Source organism: Oncorhynchus masou, chromosome 21 (assembly GCF_036934945.1).
Source record: "Oncorhynchus masou masou isolate Uvic2021 chromosome 21, UVic_Omas_1.1, whole genome shotgun sequence".
NCBI lineage: Eukaryota > Metazoa > Chordata > Actinopteri > Salmoniformes > Salmonidae > Oncorhynchus > Oncorhynchus masou.
Window position 1 is genome coordinate 176,022 of NC_088232.1, and position 20,228 is coordinate 196,249.

Genomic DNA, 20,228 nt, shown 5'->3' on the forward strand with positions numbered 1-20,228 from the left:
CAATTGGCCCAGCGTCGTCCGGGTTAGGCCGCTTTTCTTCTATAACAAAAGTAGTGTAGTGGGCCTTTACTAGTCCTGTATTAATGGACGGACAATAAAGATGTCTTCAGCGCACCCCAAACTACTTCCCGTGGCTATGCCAGGAGGCCACCGCACTGTGATGTTGGGACAAGTGATGGTCAATAGGGGGCAGTGTTGTCCATGGATTCCATTTTTTTAAAGGAACTCGGCTGCCTATGTATTCTGCATGGGGGCGGGAAGTAGCCTGGCGGGTAGGCGTGTTTGGCCAGTAACCAAAAGGTTGCTGGATCGAATCCCGAAGCTGACAAGGTACAAATCTGTCGTTCTGTCCCTGATCAAGGCAGTTAACCCACTGTTCCCCAGGAGCCATGGACTTCGATTTAGGCAGCCCCCCGCACCCCTCTGATTCAGAGGAGACACATTTCAGTTGAATGCATTCAGTTGTACAACTGACTAGGTATCCCCCTTTCTTTCATGGCTCCAATGCTGTGACGAAGCCTACATGTGATGGTGTGAGGAACACCATTGTGGAAAAACTTTTAATATCGTTTTTTCCCCACTGACTGCTTATGTCAACAAAAGCCAGGAAAAGCTCATCAAATCTCTTTAATCCCACACTCACCTTTCTTGCTCCCTTTCTCTCCCTCTCTTTCACTCACAAATTGAAAACAAGTACGCACACACACACACACACACATCTCCTCCACCCCCACACAAAGCAGATTTAAAAAAATCTTAGCACTCAACATCTGGGTTCCCTTTGCCAAACAAATCATGCCTCATCTCGTTTTGAAAACACACTATACACACATTCAACCCTTCCTCTTCCCACCGGTCCCTGTCAAAACAGACAAACTCCCACACTGCCTTGTCAATGGGAGTCTTGGCTGGACCAATCACAGCCCTCGGCCTGAACAGCGCCACAGAGAAAAAAAACTCATTAATCTTCCCTTTCTCTCTACCTTAATAAAATGCTGTAGGTCCTGCTTACTCCCTGTGTCTGTTCTCTACCTTAATAAAATGCTGCAGGTCCTGCTTACTCTCTGTGTCTGTTCTCTACCTTAATAAAATGCTGTAGGTCCTGCTTACTCCCTGTGTCTGTTCTCTACCTTAATAAAATGCTGCAGGTCCTGCTTACTCCCTGTGTCTGTTCTCTACCTTAATAAAATGCTGCAGGTCCTGCTTACTCCCTGTGTCTGTTCTCTACCTTAATAAAATGCTGTAGGTCCTGCTTACCTCTGTGTCTGTTCTCTACCTTAATAAAATGCTGCAGGTCCTGCTTACTCCCTGTGTCTGTTCTCTACCTTAATAAAATGCTGCAGGTCCTGCTTACTCCCTGTGTCTGTTCTCGACCTTAATAAAATGCTGTAGGTCCTGCTTACCTCTGTGTCTGTTCTCTACCTTAATAAAATGCTGCAGGTCCTGCTTACTCCCTGTGTCTGTTCTCTACCTTAATAAAATGCTGCAGGTCCTGCTTACTCCCTGTGTCTGTTCTCTACCTTAATAAAATGCTGTAGGTCCTGCTTACCTCTGTGTCTGTTCTCTACCTTAATAAAATGCTGCAGGTCCTGCTTACCTCTGTGTCTGTTCTCTACCTTAATAAAATGCTGTAGGTCCTGCTTACCTCTGTGTCTGTTCTCTACCTTAATAAAATGCTGTAGGTCCTGCTTACTCTCTGTGTCTGTTCTCTACCTTAATAAAATGCTGTAGGTCCTGCTTACCTCTGTGTCTGTTCTCTACCTTAATAAAATGCTGTAGGTCCTGCTTACTCCCTGTGTCTGTTCTCTACCTTAATAAAATGCTGTAGGTCCTGCTTACCTCTGTGTCTGTTCTCTACCTTAATAAAATGCTGCAGGTCCTGCTTACTCCCTGTGTCTGTTCTCTACCTTAATAAAATGCTGCAGGTCCTGCTTACCTCTGTGTCTGTTCTCTACCTTAATAAAATGCTGTAGGTCCTGCTTACTCTCTGTGTCTGTTCTCTACCTTAATAAAATGCTGTAGGTCCTGCTTACTCCCTGTGTCTGTTCTCTACATTAATAAAATGCTGTAGGTCCTGCTTACTCCCTGTGTCTGTTCTCTACCTTAATAAAATGCTGTAGGTCCTGCTTACTCCCTGTGTCTGTTCTCTACCTTAATAAAATGCTGTAGGTCCTGCTTACCTCTGTCTGTTCTCTACCTTAATAAAATGCTGTAGGTCCTGCTTACTCCCTGTGTCTGTTCTCTACCTTAATAAAATGCTGTAGGTCCTGCTTACTCCCTGTGTCTGTTCTCTACCTTAATAAAATGCTGTAGGTCCTGCTTACCTCTGTGTCTGTTCTCTACCTTAATAAAATGCTGTAGGTCCTGCTTACTCCCTGTGTCTGTTCTCTACCTTAATAAAATGCTGTAGGTCCTGCTTACCTCTGTGTCTGTTCTCTACCTTAATAAAATGCTGTAGGTCCTGCTTACTCCCTGTGTCTGTTCTCTACCTTAATAAAATGCTGTAGGTCCTGCTTACCTCTGTGTCTGTTCTCTACCTTAATAAAATGCTGTAGGTCCTGCTTACTCCCTGTGTCTGTTCTCTACCTTAATAAAATGCTGCAGGTCCTGCTTACTCTCTGTGTCTGTTCTCTACCTTAATAAAATGCTGTAGGTCCTGCTTACTCTCTGTGTCTGTTCTCTACCTTAATAAAATGCTGTAGGTCCTGCTTACTCCCTGTGTCTGTTCTCTACCTTAATAAAATGCTGTAGGTCCTGCTTACCTCTGTGTCTGTTCTCTACCTTAATAAAATGCTGTAGGTCCTGCTTACTCCTGTGTCTGTTCTCTACCTTAATAAAATGCTGTAGGTCCTGCTTACTCCCTGTGTCTGTTCTCTACCTTAATAAAATGCTGTAGGTCCTGCTTACCTCTGTGTCTGTTCTCTACCTTAATAAAATGCTGTAGGTCCTGCTTACTCCCTGTGTCTGTTCTCTACCTTAATAAAATGCTGTAGGTCCTGCTTACCTCTGTGTCTGTTCTCTACCTTAATAAAATGCTGTAGGTCCTGCTTACTCCCTGTGTCTGTTCTCTACCTTAATAAAATGCTGTAGGTCCTGCTTACTCCTGTGTCTGTTCTCTACCTTAATAAAATGCTGTAGGTCCTGCTTACTCCCTGTGTCTGTTCTCTACCTTAATAAAATGCTGTAGGTCCTGCTTACTCCCTGTGTCTGTTCTCTACCTTAATAAAATGCTGTAGGTCCTGCTTACTCTCTGTGTCTGTTCTCTACCTTAATAAAATGCTGTAGGTCCTGCTTACTCCCTGTGTCTGTTCTCTACCTTAATAAAATGCTGCAGGTCCTGCTTACTCCCTGTGAATGTTTGGACAAAGACGTGTCACTAGATTGGCTGCCATGCTCATACACACTAATGATTCACCAACATGCACACGCACACTATCCTGATACAGGAGCCAACACCTTCGCCCAGTCAGGCTTAAGCTTGCACCAATCTGCCAACCACTTGGCATTAGTAGAGACACGACACGCCCTCGTCTGACCAGAGGCCTGAGAGAGGATTTGATTGGATGCAGGGGAGATAACGTCTGGGTGTGAATAACAAGAGGTCCTTGCGTTATTTATGCACTCTCTCCTTCTTACCTTAATTCCAGTGGAGGCTGCTGAGGGGAGGAGGGCTCATAATAATGGCTGGAACGGAGCGAATAGAATGGCATCACGCGTGTGATGTAGTTAGCTGTATGCTCTGGTCATTACCCCCGAGCCCGTCCTCCACGACTAAGGTGCCACCAGCCTCCTGTGCTTCATTCTGTCATTTCTGAGAGTCTGAGTGTGTGTGTGCAGGTTTTGTGCAGACCAAATACTGCAACTGGCTGTCGTGGGACGTGACTGCCACCCTGTGGTGAGAAGGAGTTAAGACCGAGGACGAGAGCTTGTGCCATCGAGATACATCCAGGACTCTATGGAAGTCTTTCTGGTTGGTATTGCAGGACTATATAACTGTATGTAGGCGATCTCAACAAGACAACACCAATAGATCTGGGACTAGGCTATAGGACATTGTTATGGGTGTAGAGCCGTGTTTTTCTGTTAACTCTTACTTGAGTCACTCTTTGATATACGACACATTCAGCGGTGAAACTCTTACCGGGGTTGTGGGAGGTGATGACGTCAGCCAGGACCTGCTTAGGGATTGGTTGTTCCTGGTTGTTGTTGATTGGTTCCTGCTCCTGGAGCTTGTCCACCATGGCGATGACACAGTTGAGGCTCTTCGCCACGTCGGCCCACACCCTGTCCTAGAGGAGACAAACACAACATCAGCACCTGGCCTCTGTGTGTGTGTGTGTGTGTGTGTGTGTGTGTGTGTGTGTGTGTGTGTGTGTGTGTGTGTGTGTGTGTGTGTGTGTGTGTGTGTGTGTGTGTGTGTGTGTGTGTGTGTGTGTGTGTGTGTATGTGTGTGTGTGAAAAGGAAAGATGTCAATCTGCATGTTTATTTTAATTTTATTTACTAGGCAAGTCAGTTAAGACTTATTTACAAACACGGCCAAGGAACAGTGGGTTAACTGCCTTGTTCAGGGGAACAGTGGGTTAACTGCCTTGTTCAGGGGAACAGTGGGTTAACTGCCTTGTACAGGGGAACAGTGGGTTAACTGCCTTGTACAGGGGAACAGTGGGTTAACTGCCTTGTTCAGGGGAACAGTGGGTTAACTGCCTTGTTCAGGGGAACAGTGGGTTAACTGCCTTGTTCAGGGAACAGTGGGTTAACTGCCTTGTACAGGGGAACAGTAGGTTAACTGCCTTGTACAGGGGAACAGTGGGTTAACTGCCTTGTTCAGGGGAACAGTGGGTTAACTGCCTTGTTCAGGGGAACAGTGGGTTAACTGCCTTGTTCAGGGGAACAGTGGGTTAACTGCCTTGTTCAGGGGAACAGTGGGTTAACTGCCTTGTTCAGGGGAACAGTGGGTTAACTGCCTTGTACAGGGGAACAGTGGGTTAACTGCCTTGTACAGGGGAACAGTGGGTTAACTGCCTTGTTCAGGGGAACAGTGGGTTAACTGCCTTGTTCAGGGGAACAGTGGGTTAACTGCCTTGTTCAGGGAACAGTGGGTTAACTGCCTTGTACAGGGGAACAGTGGGTTAACTGCCTTGTACAGGGGAACAGTGGGTTAACTGCCTTGTTCAGGGGAACAGTGGGTTAACTGCCTTGTTCAGGGGAACAGTGTGTTAACTGCCTTGTTCAGGGGAACAGTGGGTTAATTGCCTTGTACAGGGGAACAGTGGGTTAACTGCCTTGTTCAGGGGAACAGTGGGTTAACTGCCTTGTTCAGGGGAACAGTGGGTTAACTGCCTTGTTCAGGGGAACAGTGGGTTAACTGCCTTGTACAGGGGAACAGTGGGTTAACTGTCTTGTACAGGGGAACAGTGGGTTAACTGCCTTGTTCAGGGGAACAGTGGGTTAACTGCCTTGTTCAGGGGAACAGTGGGTTAACTGCCTTGTTCAGGGGAACAGTGGGCTAACTGCCTTGTTCAGGGGAACAGTGGGTTAACTGCCTTGTACAGGGGAACAGTGGGTTAACTGCCTTGTACAGGGGAACAGTGGGTTAACTGCCTTGTTCAGGGGAACAGTGGGTTAACTGCCTTGTTCAGGGGAACAGTGGGTTAACTGCCTTGTTCAGGGGAACAGTGGGTTAACTGCCTTGTTCAGGGGAACAGTGGGTTAACTGCCTTGTTCAGGGGAACAGTGGGTTAACTGCCTTGTACAGGGGAACAGTGGGTTAACTGCCTTGTTCAGGGGAACAGTGGGTTAACTGCCTTGTTCAGGGGAACAGTGGGTTAACTGCCTTGTTCAGGGGAACAGTGGGTTAACTGCCTTGTTCAGGGGAACAGTGGGTTAACTGCCTTGTTCAGGGGAACAGTGGGTTAACTGCCTTGTTCAGGGGAACAGTGGGTTAACTGCCTTGTTCAGGGGAACAGTGGGTTAACTGCCTTGTTCAGGGGAACAGTGGGTTAACTGCCTTGTTCAGGGAACAGTGGGTTAACTGCCTTGTTCAGGGGAACAGTGGGTTAACTCCCTTGTTCAGGGGAACAGTGGGTTAACTGCCTTGTTCAGGGGAACAGTGGGTTAACTGCCTTGTACAGGGGAACAGTGGGTTAACTGCCTTGTTCAGGGAACAGTGGGTTAACTGCCTTGTACAGGGGAACAGTGGGTTAACTGCCTTGTACAGGGGAACAGTGGGTTAACTGCCTTGTACAGGGGAACAGTGGGTTAACTGCCTTGTTCAGGGGAACAGTGGGTTAACTGCCTTGTTCAGGGGAACAGTGGGTTAACTGCCTTGTTCAGGGGAACAGTGGGTTAACTGCCTTGTACAGGGAACAGTGGGTTAACTGCCTTGTACAGGGGAACAGTGGGTTAACTGCCTTGTTCAGGGGAACAGTGGGTTAACTGCCTTGTTCAGGGGAACAGTGGGTTAACTGCCTTGTTCAGGGGAACAGTGGGTTAACTGCCTTGTTCAGGGAACAGTGGGTTAACTGCCTTGTTCAGGGGAACAGTGGGTTAACTGCCTTGTTCAGGGGAACAGTGGGTTAACTGCCTTGTACAGGGGAACAGTGGGTTAACTGCCTTGTACAGGGGAACAGTGGGTTAACTGCCTTGTTCAGGGGAACAGTGGGTTAACTGCCTTGTTCAGGGGAACAGTGGGTTAACTGCCTTGTACAGGGGAACAGTGGGTTAACTGCCTTGTTCAGGGGAACAGTGGGTTAACTGCCTTGTTCAGGGGAACAGTGTGTTAACTGCCTTGTTCAGGGGAACAGTGGGTTAATTGCCTTGTACAGGGGAACAGTGGGTTAACTGCCTTGTTCAGGGGAACAGTGGGTTAACTGCCTTGTTCAGGGGAACAGTGGGTTAACTGCCTTGTTCAGGGGAACAGTGGGTTAACTGCCTTGTTCAGGGGAACAGTGGGTTAACTGCCTTGTTCAGGGGAACAGTGGGTTAACTGCCTTGTACAGGGGAACAGTGGGTTAACTGTCTTGTACAGGGGAACAGTGGGTTAACTGCCTTGTTCAGGGGAACAGTGGGTTAACTGCCTTGTTCAGGGGAACAGTGGGCTAACTGCCTTGTTCAGGGGAACAGTGGGTTAACTGCCTTGTACAGGGGAACAGTGGGTTAACTGCCTTGTACAGGGGAACAGTGGGTTAACTGCCTTGTTCAGGGGAACAGTGGGTTAACTGCCTTTTTCAGGGGAACAGTGGGTTAACTGCCTTGTTCAGGGGAACAGTGGGTTAACTGCCTTGTTCAGGGGAACAGTGGGTTAACTGCCTTGTTCAGGGGAACAGTGGGTTAACTGCCTTGTACAGGGGAACAGTGGGTTAACTGCCTTGTTCAGGGGAACAGTGGGTTAACTGCCTTGTTCAGGGGAACAGTGGGTTAACTGCCTTGTTCAGGGGAACAGTGGGTTAACTGCCTTGTTCAGGGGAACAGTGGGTTAACTGCCTTGTTCAGGGGAACAGTGGGTTAACTGCCTTGTTCAGGGGAACAGTGGGTTAACTGCCTTGTTCAGGGGAACAGTGGGTTAACTGCCTTGTTCAGGGGAACAGTGGGTTAACTGCCTTGTTCAGGGGCAGAACGACAGATTTTTATCTTGTCAATCTTGCAACCTTTCCTTTACTAGTCCAACGCTCTAACCACTAGGCTACCTGCCGCCCCATGTGATCTGTCTGGAAGACCAATCCACGTTCCACACCTGTCTGTTAGCGAACCACGATGTTCAAGGTACTATTTGATCCCAAAACATAGAATGTAGTATATAATATCAACCATGTTAAATATGGATGTATATCTCTGCCTTGGGCCACTACAAGGCTTTGAGTATGATTGGACGTTGGCTGTTCAAAGCCCTTATCATCAGAGTTCTACTAGCCTTTAACTTTCATTGTCTCAAAATCAAATCGGTCACAGAAGAACTATGATGAGTTTCTCTACTCTCAGGAAACTCAACCCGGGAGGTCACAGTATGTTTCCGATGGCAATTGCAACCTGCTAGAAGAGAAAACTCTCAAAGTGCTTTTCTACTTTGGAGCGGAAAGCCTCCAAACTGCTCTGTTTCGTATTGTCCTCATAATACCCACCTTTTTTAATTGATTTATTCACTTTCTGCCTGTTGGGGAAAGTAATTAGGCTTGCCAAGCATGGCTTAGTGTGTGTGTGTTGGAGTGCAGTTTGGATGTCCTTTGTCTCAGAGGTGAGTGTTTCTGAACTCTTCTCAAAGGCAGACAGTTGTTTGATGGCTGATTAGGAATTGTAGTGTGTGACTCCGGCTAAGTCCCTGCTGTCGGCTCTGGCTTCATTGGACTGAGTCCCCATGGTTTCTATTAGCACGCAGGGCACGCGCACACACCGTTTCTTAAGACTTCTGGAACTGATACTAACATTTATTTATCATCAGATACAGCCACTTTTAGACTTGCACTGGCAAAGAGGGAGAGAGAGAGAGAGAGAGAGACAGAGATAGAGAGAGAGAGAGAGAGAGAGAGAGAGAGAGAGATAGAGAGAGTGAGAGAGCGATAGAGAGAGACAGAGAGAGAGAGAGTGAGAGAGCGATAGAGAGAGACAGAGAGAGAGAGAGAGACAGAGATAGAGAGAGAGACCGAGACAGAGAGTGAGAGAGACAGAGAGAGTGAGAGAGCGATAGAGAGAGACAGAGAGAAAGACAAACAGAGAGAGTGAGTGAGCTTTCACTATGTACAGACTCAGTGAGCAAAGCATTGCTATTGAGAAAGGCTGCTGTAGGCAGACATGGCTCTCAAGAGAAGACAGGCTATGTGCACACTGCCCACCAAATGATGTGGAAACTGAGCTGCACTTCCTAACCTCCTGCCCAATGTATGACAATATTAGAGACACATATTTCCCTCAGATTAAAACAGACCCACAAAGAATTTGAAAACAAGTCCAATTTTGATGAACTATTGGGTGAAATAGCAGTGTACCATGACAGCAGCAAGATTTGTGACCTGTTGCCGCAAGAAAAGGGCAACCAGTGAAGAACAAACACCATTGTAAATACAACCGATATTTATGCATGATTATTTTCCTTTTTGTACTTTAACTATTTGCACATTGTTACAACACTGTATATAGACATAATATGACATTTGAAATGTCTTTATTCTTCTGGAATGTCTTTGAGCATAATGTTTACTGTTCATTTTTTAATTGTTTATTTCACTTGTTTTGGCAATGTTAACATGTTTCCCATGCCATTAAAGCCCTTGAATTGAATTGAGAGAGAGGAAGAAGGGGGACAGAGATTGAGACCCACAGACAGACAGAGCAGAGCAGACACAGAGTGAGAGGATGGCATAGAAACAGCAGGACTTGCCCATTCCTCCTCGTCGTACTCCTTATGGCACGGTATGGAGTCCTGGCGCTTCAGAGGAGCCTGCCCGTCTTCTCTGTTGTGAGCCGTCTGGGAGCCACCATCCACATTATTACACACCACCACAGGGCTGTCTGTAGACGATGGCTGCCCAGGACTGTGGCCTGGGTTCTGGCCTTGTTGACCCCTCTGGCTGGGACTAGGGTGGTCCTGGTGGCTGTGACCCTGGTGGCCTGGCAGGGTCTGGTTCTGGTTCTTCGTAACATAACCGGGCTGTGCAGCGTGGAGGGCCAGCAAGGCGCTCTTCACCAGCTCGTCTTTGAGCGCATGCACAAACTGCTCCGTCTGCAAGAAATCAGAGGGAAGAGGGAGAGGATGTATGAGTGGGATGGGAGGGTGGTGAGGTAGGGAGAAATACAGACAGAGACAGAGCAAGAGAGAGAGAGAGGAAAGGAGAGAGCGAGATAAAGGGAGGCAGAATGAAAAAGAGAGAGAGGGTGAATGAGAGTGCCAGAGAACAGGGGAGAGGGAGATGAGTTCATGAGATGAGTGTGTGTGTGTGTGTGTGTGTGTGTGTGTGTGTGTGTGTGTGTGTGTGTGTGTGTGTGTGTGTGTGTGTGTGTGTGTGTGTGTGTGTGTGTGTGTGTGTGTGTGTGGGGGCGTGCGTGCGTGCGTGCGTGTGTGGGCGTGCGTGCGTGTGTGTGTGTGTGTGTGTGTGTGTGTGTGTGCGTGTGTGGGCGTGCGTGTGTGCGTGCGTGTGTGTGTGTGCGTGTGTGTAGCAGGCTAGTAAAATGGAGTGATGGAAGATTAGCTTTCCTCCTCGCTAGCCTTCCCCACTGTGTTTGCCAGTGCCGGCGCCAGGCACCGGCAACAACGTCAACAACAAGAAACAATTCAATTACTCCTCGGTGAGCCCTCTCGCCTCCGAGGGGTAGCTACCTCCTTTGTTCTCAAATTCACAAGCTGCTGAATGCTGATGATCATCCAGAGCCAAGACGGCTCGTACTCCGGCACCATAGATAAGGGCTCTCAGGAATAATTGAGTTAGCATCGCAATAAGCAATTCTATTACCACAGCAAACCACATGCAGTCTAACATGACACATGAGCAGAGATCCTTTGAACAGGCGAACAAGAGAACCAATGAGATTGAACAAATGAATGCGGCATACGTTAGTAAAACGAAACCCACCTGGAGCATCTCTCCCCGTGCTGCCACTAACCCCCTGAAACATGACCCAGAGGGTAGAGAGGAGTCTGTGCACCTCTCTGAGATGAGAGAGGGTAGAGAGGAGTCTGTGCACCTCTCTGAGATGAGAGAGGGTAGAGAGGAGTCTGTGCACCTCTCTGAGATGAGAGGGTAGAGAGGAGTCTGTGCACCTCTCTGAGATGAGAGAGGGTAGAGAGGAGTCTGTGCACCTCTCTGAGATGAGAGAGGGTAGAGAGGAGTCTGTGCACCTCTCTGAGATGAGAGGGTAGAGAGGAGTCTGTGCACCTCTCTGAGATGAGAGAGGGTAGAGAGGAGTCTGTGCACCTCTCTGAGGTGAGAGAGGGTAGAGAGGAGTCTGTGCACCTCTCTGAGATGAGAGGGTAGAGAGGAACTTGTTACCTCTATAAGGTGAGAGGGTAGAGAGGAACTTGTTACCTCTATAAGGTGAGAGGGTAGAGAGGAACTTGTTACCTCTATAAGGTGAGAGGGTAGAGAGGAGTCTGTGCACCTCTCTGAGGTGAGAGGGTAGAGAGGAGTCTGTGCACCTCTCTGAGGTGAGAGGGTAGAGAGGAGTCTGTGCACCTCTCTGAGATGAGAGAGGGTAGAGAGGAGTCTGTGCACCTCTCTGAGGTGAGAGGGTAGAGAGGAACTTGCTACCTCTATAAGGTGAGAGGGTAGAGAGGAGTCTGTGCACCTCTCTGAGATGAGAGAGGGTAGAGAGGAGTCTGTGCACCTCTCTGAGGTGAGAGGGTAGAGAGGAACTTGTTACCTCTATAAGGTGAGAGGGTAGAGAGGAGTCTGTGCACCTCTCTGAGATGAGAGAGGGTAGAGAGGAGTCTGTGCACCTCTCTGAGGTGAGAGGGTAGAGAGGAACTTGTTACCTCTATAAGGTGAGAGGGTAGAGAGGAGTCTGTGTACCTCTCTGAGATGAGAGAGGGTAGAGAGGAGTCTGTGTACCTCTCTGAGGTGAGAGAGGGTAGAGAGGAGTCTGTGCACCTCTCTGAGATGAGAGAGGGTAGAGAGGAGTCTGTGCACCTCTCTGAGGTGAGAGAGGGTAGAGAGGAGTCTGTGCACCTCTCTGAGATGAGAGAGGGTAGAGAGGAGTCTGTGCACCTCTCTGAGATGAGAGAGGGTAGAGAGGAGTCTGTGCACCTCTCTGAGATGAGAGAGGGTAGAGAGGAGTCTGTGCACCTCTCTGAGATGAGAGAGGGTAGAGAGGAGTCTGTGCACCTCTCTGAGATGAGAGAGGGTAGAGAGGAGTCTGTGCACCTCTCTGAGGTGAGAGGGTAGAGAGGAGTCTGTGTAACTCTCTGAGGTGAGAGGGTAGAGAGGAGTCTGTGTACCTCTCTGAGGTGAGAGAGGGTAGAGAGGAGTCTGTGCACCTCTCTGAGGTGAGAGGGTAGAGAGGAGTCTGTGCACCTCTCTGAGGTGAGAGGGTAGAGAGGAGTCTGTGCACCTCTCTGAGGTGAGAGAGGGTAGAGAGGAGTCTGTGCACCTCTCTGAGGTGAGAGAGGGTAGAGAGGAGTCTGTGCACCTCTCTGAGGTGAGAGAGGGTAGAGAGGAATCTGTGCACCTCTCTGAGATGAGAGAGGGTAGAGAGGAATCTGTGCACCTCTCTGAGATGAGAGGGTAGAGAGGAGTCTGTGAACCTCTCTGAGGTGAGAGAGGGTAGAGAGGAGTCTGTGAACCTCTCTGAGGTGAGAGAGGGTAGAGAGGAGTCTGTGCATCTCTCTGAGGTGAGAGGGTAGAGAGGAACTTGTTACCTCTATAAGGTGAGAGGGTAGAGAGGAACTTATTACCTCTATAAGGTGAGAGGGTAGAGAGGAACTTGTTACCTCTATAAGGTGAGAGGGTAGAGAGGAGTCTGTGCACCTCTCTGAGGTGAGAGAGGGTAGAGAGGAGTCTGTGCACCTCTCTGAGGTGAGAGGGTAGAGAGGAATCTGTGCACCTCTCTGAGGTGAGAGAGGGTAGAGAGGAATCTGTGCACCTCTCTGAGGTGAGAGGGTAGAGAGGAATCTGTGCACCTCTCTGAGGTGAGAGAGGGTAGAGAGGAGTCTGTGCACCTCTCTGAGGTGAGAGGGTAGAGAGGAGTCTGTGCACCTCTCTGAGGTGAGAGAGGGTAGAGAGGAGTCTGTGCACCTCTCTGAGGTGAGAGGGTAGAGAGGAGTCTGTGCACCTCTCTGAGATGAGAGAGGGTAGAGAGGAGTCTGTGCACCTCTCTGAGATGAGAGAGGGTAGAGAGGAGTCTGTGCACCTCTCTGAGATGAGAGGGTAGAGAGGAGTCTGTGCACCTCTCTGAGATGAGAGAGGGTAGAGAGGAGTCTGTGCACCTCTCTGAGATGAGAGGGTAGAGAGGAACTTGTTACCTCTATAAGGTGAGAGGGTAGAGAGGAACTTGTTACCTCTATAAGGTGAGAGGGTAGAGAGGAACTTGTTACCTCTATAAGGTGAGAGGGTAGAGAGGAGTCTGTGCACCTCTCTGAGGTGAGAGGGTAGAGAGGAGTCTGTGCACCTCTCTGAGGTGAGAGGGTAGAGAGGAGTCTGTGCACCTCTCTGAGATGAGAGGGTAGAGAGGAGTCTGTGCACCTCTCTGAGGTGAGAGGGTAGAGAGGAACTTGTTACCTCTATAAGGTGAGAGGGTAGAGAGGAGTCTGTGCACCTCTCTGAGATGAGAGAGGGTAGAGAGGAGTCTGTGCACCTCTCTGAGGTGAGAGGGTAGAGAGGAACTTGTTACCTCTATAAGGTGAGAGGGTAGAGAGGAGTCTGTGCACCTCTCTGAGATGAGAGAGGGTAGAGAGGAGTCTGTGCACCTCTCTGAGGTGAGAGGGTAGAGAGGAACTTGTTACCTCTATAAGGTGAGAGGGTAGAGAGGAGTCTGTGTACCTCTCTGAGATGAGAGAGGGTAGAGAGGAGTCTGTGTACCTCTCTGAGGTGAGAGAGGGTAGAGAGGAGTCTGTGCACCTCTCTGAGATGAGAGAGGGTAGAGAGGAGTCTGTGCACCTCTCTGAGGTGAGAGAGGGTAGAGAGGAGTCTGTGCACCTCTCTGAGGTGAGAGAGGGTAGAGAGGAGTCTGTGCACCTCTCTGAGGTGAGAGAGGGTAGAGAGGAATCTGTGCACCTCTCTGAGATGAGAGAGGGTAGAGAGGAATCTGTGCACCTCTCTGAGATGAGAGAGGGTAGAGAGGAGTCTGTGTACCTCTCTGAGGTGAGAGAGGGTAGAGAGGAGTCTGTGAACCTCTCTGAGGTGAGAGAGGGTAGAGAGGAGTCTGTGCATCTCTCTGAGGTGAGAGGGTAGAGAGGAACTTGTTACCTCTATAAGGTGAGAGGGTAGAGAGGAACTTATTACCTCTATAAGGTGAGAGGGTAGAGAGGAACTTGTTACCTCTATAAGGTGAGAGGGTAGAGAGGAGTCTGTGCACCTCTCTGAGGTGAGAGAGGGTAGAGAGGAGTCTGTGCACCTCTCTGAGGTGAGAGGGTAGAGAGGAATCTGTGCACCTCTCTGAGGTGAGAGAGGGTAGAGAGGAATCTGTGCACCTCTCTGAGGTGAGAGGGTAGAGAGGAATCTGTGCACCTCTCTGAGGTGAGAGAGGGTAGAGAGGAGTCTGTGCACCTCTCTGAGGTGAGAGGGTAGAGAGGAGTCTGTGCACCTCTCTGAGATGAGAGGGTAGAGAGGAGTCTGTGAACCTCTCTGAGGTGAGAGGGTAGAGAGGAGTCTGTGCACCTCTCTGAGATGAGAGAGGGTAGAGAGGAATCTGTGCACCTCTCTGAGATGAGAGGGTAGAGAGGAGTCTGTGCACCTCTCTGAGATGAGAGGGTAGAGAGGAGTCTGTGCACCTCTCTGAGATGAGAGAGGGTAGAGAGGAGTCTGTGCACCTCTCTGAGATGAGAGGGTAGAGAGGAACTTGTTACCTCTATAAGGTGAGAGGGTAGAGAGGAACTTGTTACCTCTATAAGGTGAGAGGGTAGAGAGGAACTTGTTACCTCTATAAGGTGAGAGGGTAGAGAGGAGTCTGTGCACCTCTCTGAGGTGAGAGGGTAGAGAGGAGTCTGTGCACCTCTCTGAGGTGAGAGGGTAGAGAGGAGTCTGTGCACCTCTCTGAGATGAGAGAGGGTAGAGAGGAGTCTGTGCACCTCTCTGAGGTGAGAGGGTAGAGAGGAACTTGCTACCTCTATAAGGTGAGAGGGTAGAGAGGAGTCTGTGCACCTCTCTGAGATGAGAGAGGGTAGAGAGGAGTCTGTGCACCTCTCTGAGGTGAGAGGGTAGAGAGGAACTTGTTACCTCTATAAGGTGAGAGGGTAGAGAGGAGTCTGTGCACCTCTCTGAGATGAGAGAGGGTAGAGAGGAGTCTGTGCACCTCTCTGAGGTGAGAGGGTAGAGAGGAACTTGTTACCTCTATAAGGTGAGAGGGTAGAGAGGAGTCTGTGTACCTCTCTGAGATGAGAGAGGGTAGAGAGGAGTCTGTGTACCTCTCTGAGGTGAGAGAGGGTAGAGAGGAGTCTGTGCACCTCTCTGAGATGAGAGAGGGTAGAGAGGAGTCTGTGCACCTCTCTGAGGTGAGAGAGGGTAGAGAGGAGTCTGTGCACCTCTCTGAGATGAGAGAGGGTAGAGAGGAGTCTGTGCACCTCTCTGAGATGAGAGAGGGTAGAGAGGAGTCTGTGCACCTCTCTGAGATGAGAGAGGGTAGAGAGGAGTCTGTGCACCTCTCTGAGATGAGAGAGGGTAGAGAGGAGTCTGTGCACCTCTCTGAGATGAGAGAGGGTAGAGAGGAGTCTGTGCACCTCTCTGAGGTGAGAGGGTAGAGAGGAGTCTGTGTAACTCTCTGAGGTGAGAGGGTAGAGAGGAGTCTGTGTACCTCTCTGAGGTGAGAGAGGGTAGAGAGGAGTCTGTGCACCTCTCTGAGGTGAGAGGGTAGAGAGGAGTCTGTGCACCTCTGAGGTGAGGGTGAGAGGAGTCTGTGCACCTCTCTGAGGTGAGAGAGGGTAGAGAGGAGTCTGTGCACCTCTCTGAGGTGAGAGAGGGTAGAGAGGAGTCTGTGCACCTCTCTGAGGTGAGAGGGGTAGAGAGGAGTCTGTGCACCTCTCTGAGGTGAGAGAGGGTAGAGAGGAATCTGTGCACCTCTCTGAGATGAGAGAGGGTAGAGAGGAATCTGTGCACCTCTGAGATGAGAGAGGGTAGAGAGGAGTCTGTGTACCTCTCTGAGGTGAGAGAGGGTAGAGAGGAGTCTGTGAACCTCTCTGAGGTGAGAGAGGGTAGAGAGGAGTCTGTGCATCTCTCTGAGGTGAGAGGGTAGAGAGGAACTTGTTACCTCTATAAGGTGAGAGGGTAGAGAGGAACTTGTTACCTCTATAAGGTGAGAGGGTAGAGAGGAACTTGTTACCTCTATAAGGTGAGAGGGTAGAGAGGAGTCTGTGCACCTCTCTGAGGTGAGAGAGGGTAGAGAGGAGTCTGTGCACCTCTCTGAGGTGAGAGGGTAGAGAGGAATCTGTGCACCTCTCTGAGGTGAGAGAGGGTAGAGAGGAATCTGTGCACCTCTCTGAGGTGAGAGGGTAGAGAGGAATCTGTGCACCTCTCTGAGGTGAGAGAGGGTAGAGAGGAGTCTGTGCACCTCTCTGAGGTGAGAGGGTAGAGAGGAGTCTGTGCACCTCTCTGAGGTGAGAGAGGGTAGAGAGGAGTCTGTGCACCTCTCTGAGGTGAGAGGGTAGAGAGGAGTCTGTGAACCTCTCTGAGGTGAGAGAGGGTAGGGAGGAGTCTGTGCACCTCTATAAGGTGAGAGGGTAGAGAGGAGTCTGTGCACCTCTGTAAGGTGAGAGGGTAGAGAGGAGTCTGTGCACCTCTCTGAGATGAGAGAGGGTAGAGAGGAGTCTGTGCACCTCTCTGAGGTGAGAGGGTAGAGAGGAACTTGTTACCTCTATAAGGTGAGAGGGTAGAGAGGAGTCTGTGCACCTCTCTGAGATGAGAGAGGGTAGAGAGGAGTCTGTGCACCTCTCTGAGGTGAGAGAGGGTAGAGAGGAGTCTGTGCACCTCTCTGAGATGAGAGAGGGTAGAGAGGAGTCTGTGCACCTCTCTGAGGTGAGAGAGGGTAGAGAGGAGTCTGTGCACCTCTCTGAGATGAGAGAGGGTAGAGAGGAGTCTGTGCACCTCTCTGAGGTGAGAGAGGGTAGAGAGGAGTCTGTGCACCTCTCTGAGATGAGAGAGGGTAGAGAGGAGTCTGTGCACCTCTCTGAGATGAGAGAGGGTAGAGAGGAGTCTGTGCACCTCTCTGAGATGAGAGAGGGTAGAGAGGAGTCTGTGCACCTATCTGAGATGAGAGAGGGTAGAGAGGAGTCTGTGCACCTCTCTGAGGTGAGAGGGTAGAGAGGAGTCTGTGCACCTCTCTGAGATGAGAGAGGGTAGAGAGGAGTCTGTGCACCTCTCTGAGATGAGAGAGGGTAGAGAGGAGTCTGTGCACCTCTCTGAGATGAGAGAGGGTAGAGAGGAGTCTGTGCACCTCTCTGAGATGAGAGTCTGTGCACCTCTCTGAGATGAGAGAGGGTAGAGAGGAGTCTGTGCACCTCTCTGAGATGAGAGGGTAGAGAGGAGTCTGTGTACCTCTCTGAGGTGAGAGGGTAGAGAGGAGTCTGTGCACCTCTGAGGTGAGAGGGTGAGAGGAGTCTGTGCACCTCTCTGAGGTGAGAGGGTAGAGAGGAGTCTGTGCACCTCTCTGAGGTGAGAGGGTAGAGAGGAACTTGTTACCTCTATAAGGTGAGAGGGTAGAGAGGAGTCTGTGTACCTCTCTGAGGTGAGAGGGTAGAGAGGAGTCTGTGCACCTCTCTGAGGTGAGAGGGTAGAGAGGAACTTGTTACCTCTATAAGGTGAGAGGGTAGAGAGGAGTCTGTGTACCTCTCTGAGGTGAGAGAGGGTAGAGAGGAGTCTGTGCACCTCTCTGAGGTGAGAGGGTAGAGAGGAGTCTGTGCACCTCTCTGAGGTGAGAGGGTAGAGAGGAGTCTGTGCACCTCTCTGAGATGAGAGAGGGTAGAGAGGAGTCTGTGTACCTCTCTGAGATGAGAGAGGGTAGAGAGGAGTCTGTGCACCTCTCTGAGATGAGAGAGGGTAGAGAGGAGTCTGTGCACCTCTCTGAGGTGAGAGGGTAGAGAGGAACTTGTTACCTCTATAAGGTGAGAGGGTAGAGAGGAGTCTGTGTACCTCTCTGAGATGAGAGAGGGTAGAGAGGAGTCTGTGCACGTCTCTGAGGTGAGAGGGTAGAGAGGAACTTGTTACCTCTATAAGGTGAGAGGGTAGAGAGGAGTCTGTGTACCTCTCTGAGGTGAGAGGGTAGAGAGGAGTCTGTGTACCTCTCTGAGATGAGAGAGGGTAGAGAGGAGTCTGTGCACCTCTCTGAGATGAGAGAGGGTAGAGAGGAGTCTGTGCACCTCTCTGAGGTGAGAGGGTAGAGAGGAACTTGTTACCTCTATAAGGTGAGAGGGTAGAGAGGAGTCTGTGTACCTCTCTGAGATGAGAGAGGGTAGAGAGGAGTCTGTGCACCTCTGAGATGAGAGAGGGTAGAGAGGAGTCTGTGCACCTCTCTGAGGTGAGAGGGTAGAGAGGAACTTGTTACCTCTATAAGGTGAGAGGGTAGAGAGGAGTCTGTGTACCTCTCTGAGGTGAGAGAGGGTAGAGAGAAGTCTGTGTACCCCTCTGAGGTGAGAGGGTAGAGAGGAGTCTGTGCACCTCTCTGAGGTGAGAGAGGGTAGAGAGGAGTCTGTGCACCTCTCTGAGGTGAGAGGGTAGAGAGGAGTCTGTGCACCTCTCTGAGGTGAGAGAGGGTAGAGAGGTATCTGTGTACCTCTCTGAGATGAGAGGATAGAGAGGAACTTGTTACCTCTATAAGGTGAGAGGGTAGAGAGGAATCTGTTTACCTCTCTGGGGTGAGAGAGAGGAATCTCTGAGGTGAGAGAGGGGTAGGTGGCACTTTGGATGTTGGAGGGCTTGTACGGAAACAGTGTGAGACTGGAGAATGGTGTCTTTGTCCCTCAGTTGCTCTCTAGACTGTAGTTGCTCCTGGAAGACCTCTTTGTGTTTTCAGGGTTCTGTTTCAGCTTTATATCTGGCAAAGTGATCTGATAAGGAACAATCTGTATGTCTGTATATTAACTGAATAGAACAAAAAACCCTGCTCTCAAATAATTTTTTATTTTTTTATTTTATTTTACCTTTATTTAACCAGGCAAGTCAGTTAAGAACACATTCTTATTTTCAATGACGGCCTGGGAACAGTGGGTTAACTGCCTGCCCATAGAGGCCTGGTTTTGGCAGACAGCCTTTCTTGTAGGGCCTTGTCATACAGGGTTATGGTGGAGGTTGAATAGTACATGTGTGAACAAACAGTAACAGAGTGGGATTCCATTCCATTCACTAACTGCATCATGTACAGTATATAGATTACATTATAACTGTCAATGAATCATTTTAGGGCGGTATAACTCTGGATTGAAATACATAACTTGATTAACATTTGGTGCAAGTTCACATTTACTTCAATTAGGAGAAAACTTTATCAACACGGATACTCGCACGCACAAAAATGTACGCATGTACACACTTCCCCACAATCCAACCCCACACACTTCCCCACAATCCAACCCCACACACTTCCCCACAACCCAACCCCACACACTTCCCCACAATCCAACCCCACACACTTCCCCACAATCCAACCCCACACACTTCCCCACAACCCAACCCCACACGCTTCCCCACAATCCAACCCCACACGCTTCCCCACAATCCAACCCCACACACTTCCCCACAATCCAACCCCACACACTTCCCCACAATCCAACCCCACACACTTCCCCACAATCCAACCCCACACACTTCCCCACAATCCAACCCCACACACTTCCCCACAATCCAACCCCACACACTTTCCCACAATCCAACCCCACACACTTCCCCACAATCCAACCCCACACACTTCCCCACAATCCAACCCCACACACTTCCCCACAATCCAACCCCACACACTTCCCCACAATCCAACCCCACACACTTCCCCACAATCCAACCCCACACACTTCCAAACAATCCAACCTCACACACTTCCCCACAATCCAACCCCACACACTTCCCCACAATCCAACCCCACACACTTCCAAACAATCCAACCCCACACACTTCCAAACAATCCAACCCCACACACTTCCCCACAATCCAACCCCACACACTTCCCCACAATCCAACCCCACACACTTCCAAACAATCCAACCCCACACACTTCCCCACAATCCAACCCCACACACTTCCCCACAATCCAACCCCACACACTTCCAAACAATCCAACCTCACACACAAATCAGTGAAGCAAAAAACCTCAATAGGATCAAAACTCCCACAAAAACCCAAAAGGAACTTAAAATGCCAAAATCCATATTCAAACAGATATGTGGTTATCTTCCACGACGTTCATTTGCAATCGATGTAAGACATTTCGTTTTCATTGGCTTCCACATTGACTCAGATAGTTGATATTCTAATAGACTAACTCACAATGACTCAGATAGTCTATTAGAATATCAACTATCTGAGTTATTGTGAGTTAGTCTATTAGAATATCAACTATCTGAGTCATTGTGAGTTAGTCTATTAGAATATCAACTATCTGAGTTATTGTG

At 49.5% G+C, this 20,228-nt stretch overlaps 1 protein-coding gene across 11 annotated transcripts in view; it reads right to left on the reverse strand.

Annotated features, from left to right (window-relative positions):
- Positions 1 to 20,228, reverse strand: part of LOC135507555 (type II inositol 3,4-bisphosphate 4-phosphatase-like) — a 369,267-nt gene that overhangs the window by 26,414 nt on the left and 322,625 nt on the right. For all 11 annotated transcript variants that reach the window (XR_010450671.1, XM_064927063.1, XM_064927060.1 and 8 more), the window contains 2 exons: positions 9,372 to 9,713; positions 4,142 to 4,289 (listed from right to left, as the gene is read on the reverse strand). Coding sequence is in view for 10 of the 11 variants with exons in the window: in XM_064927063.1 (XP_064783135.1) it covers positions 4,142 to 4,289; positions 9,372 to 9,713 (490 nt within the window). In the remaining variant the exon portion in view is untranslated. The remainder of the gene's footprint in view (positions 1 to 4,141; positions 4,290 to 9,371; positions 9,714 to 20,228) is intronic.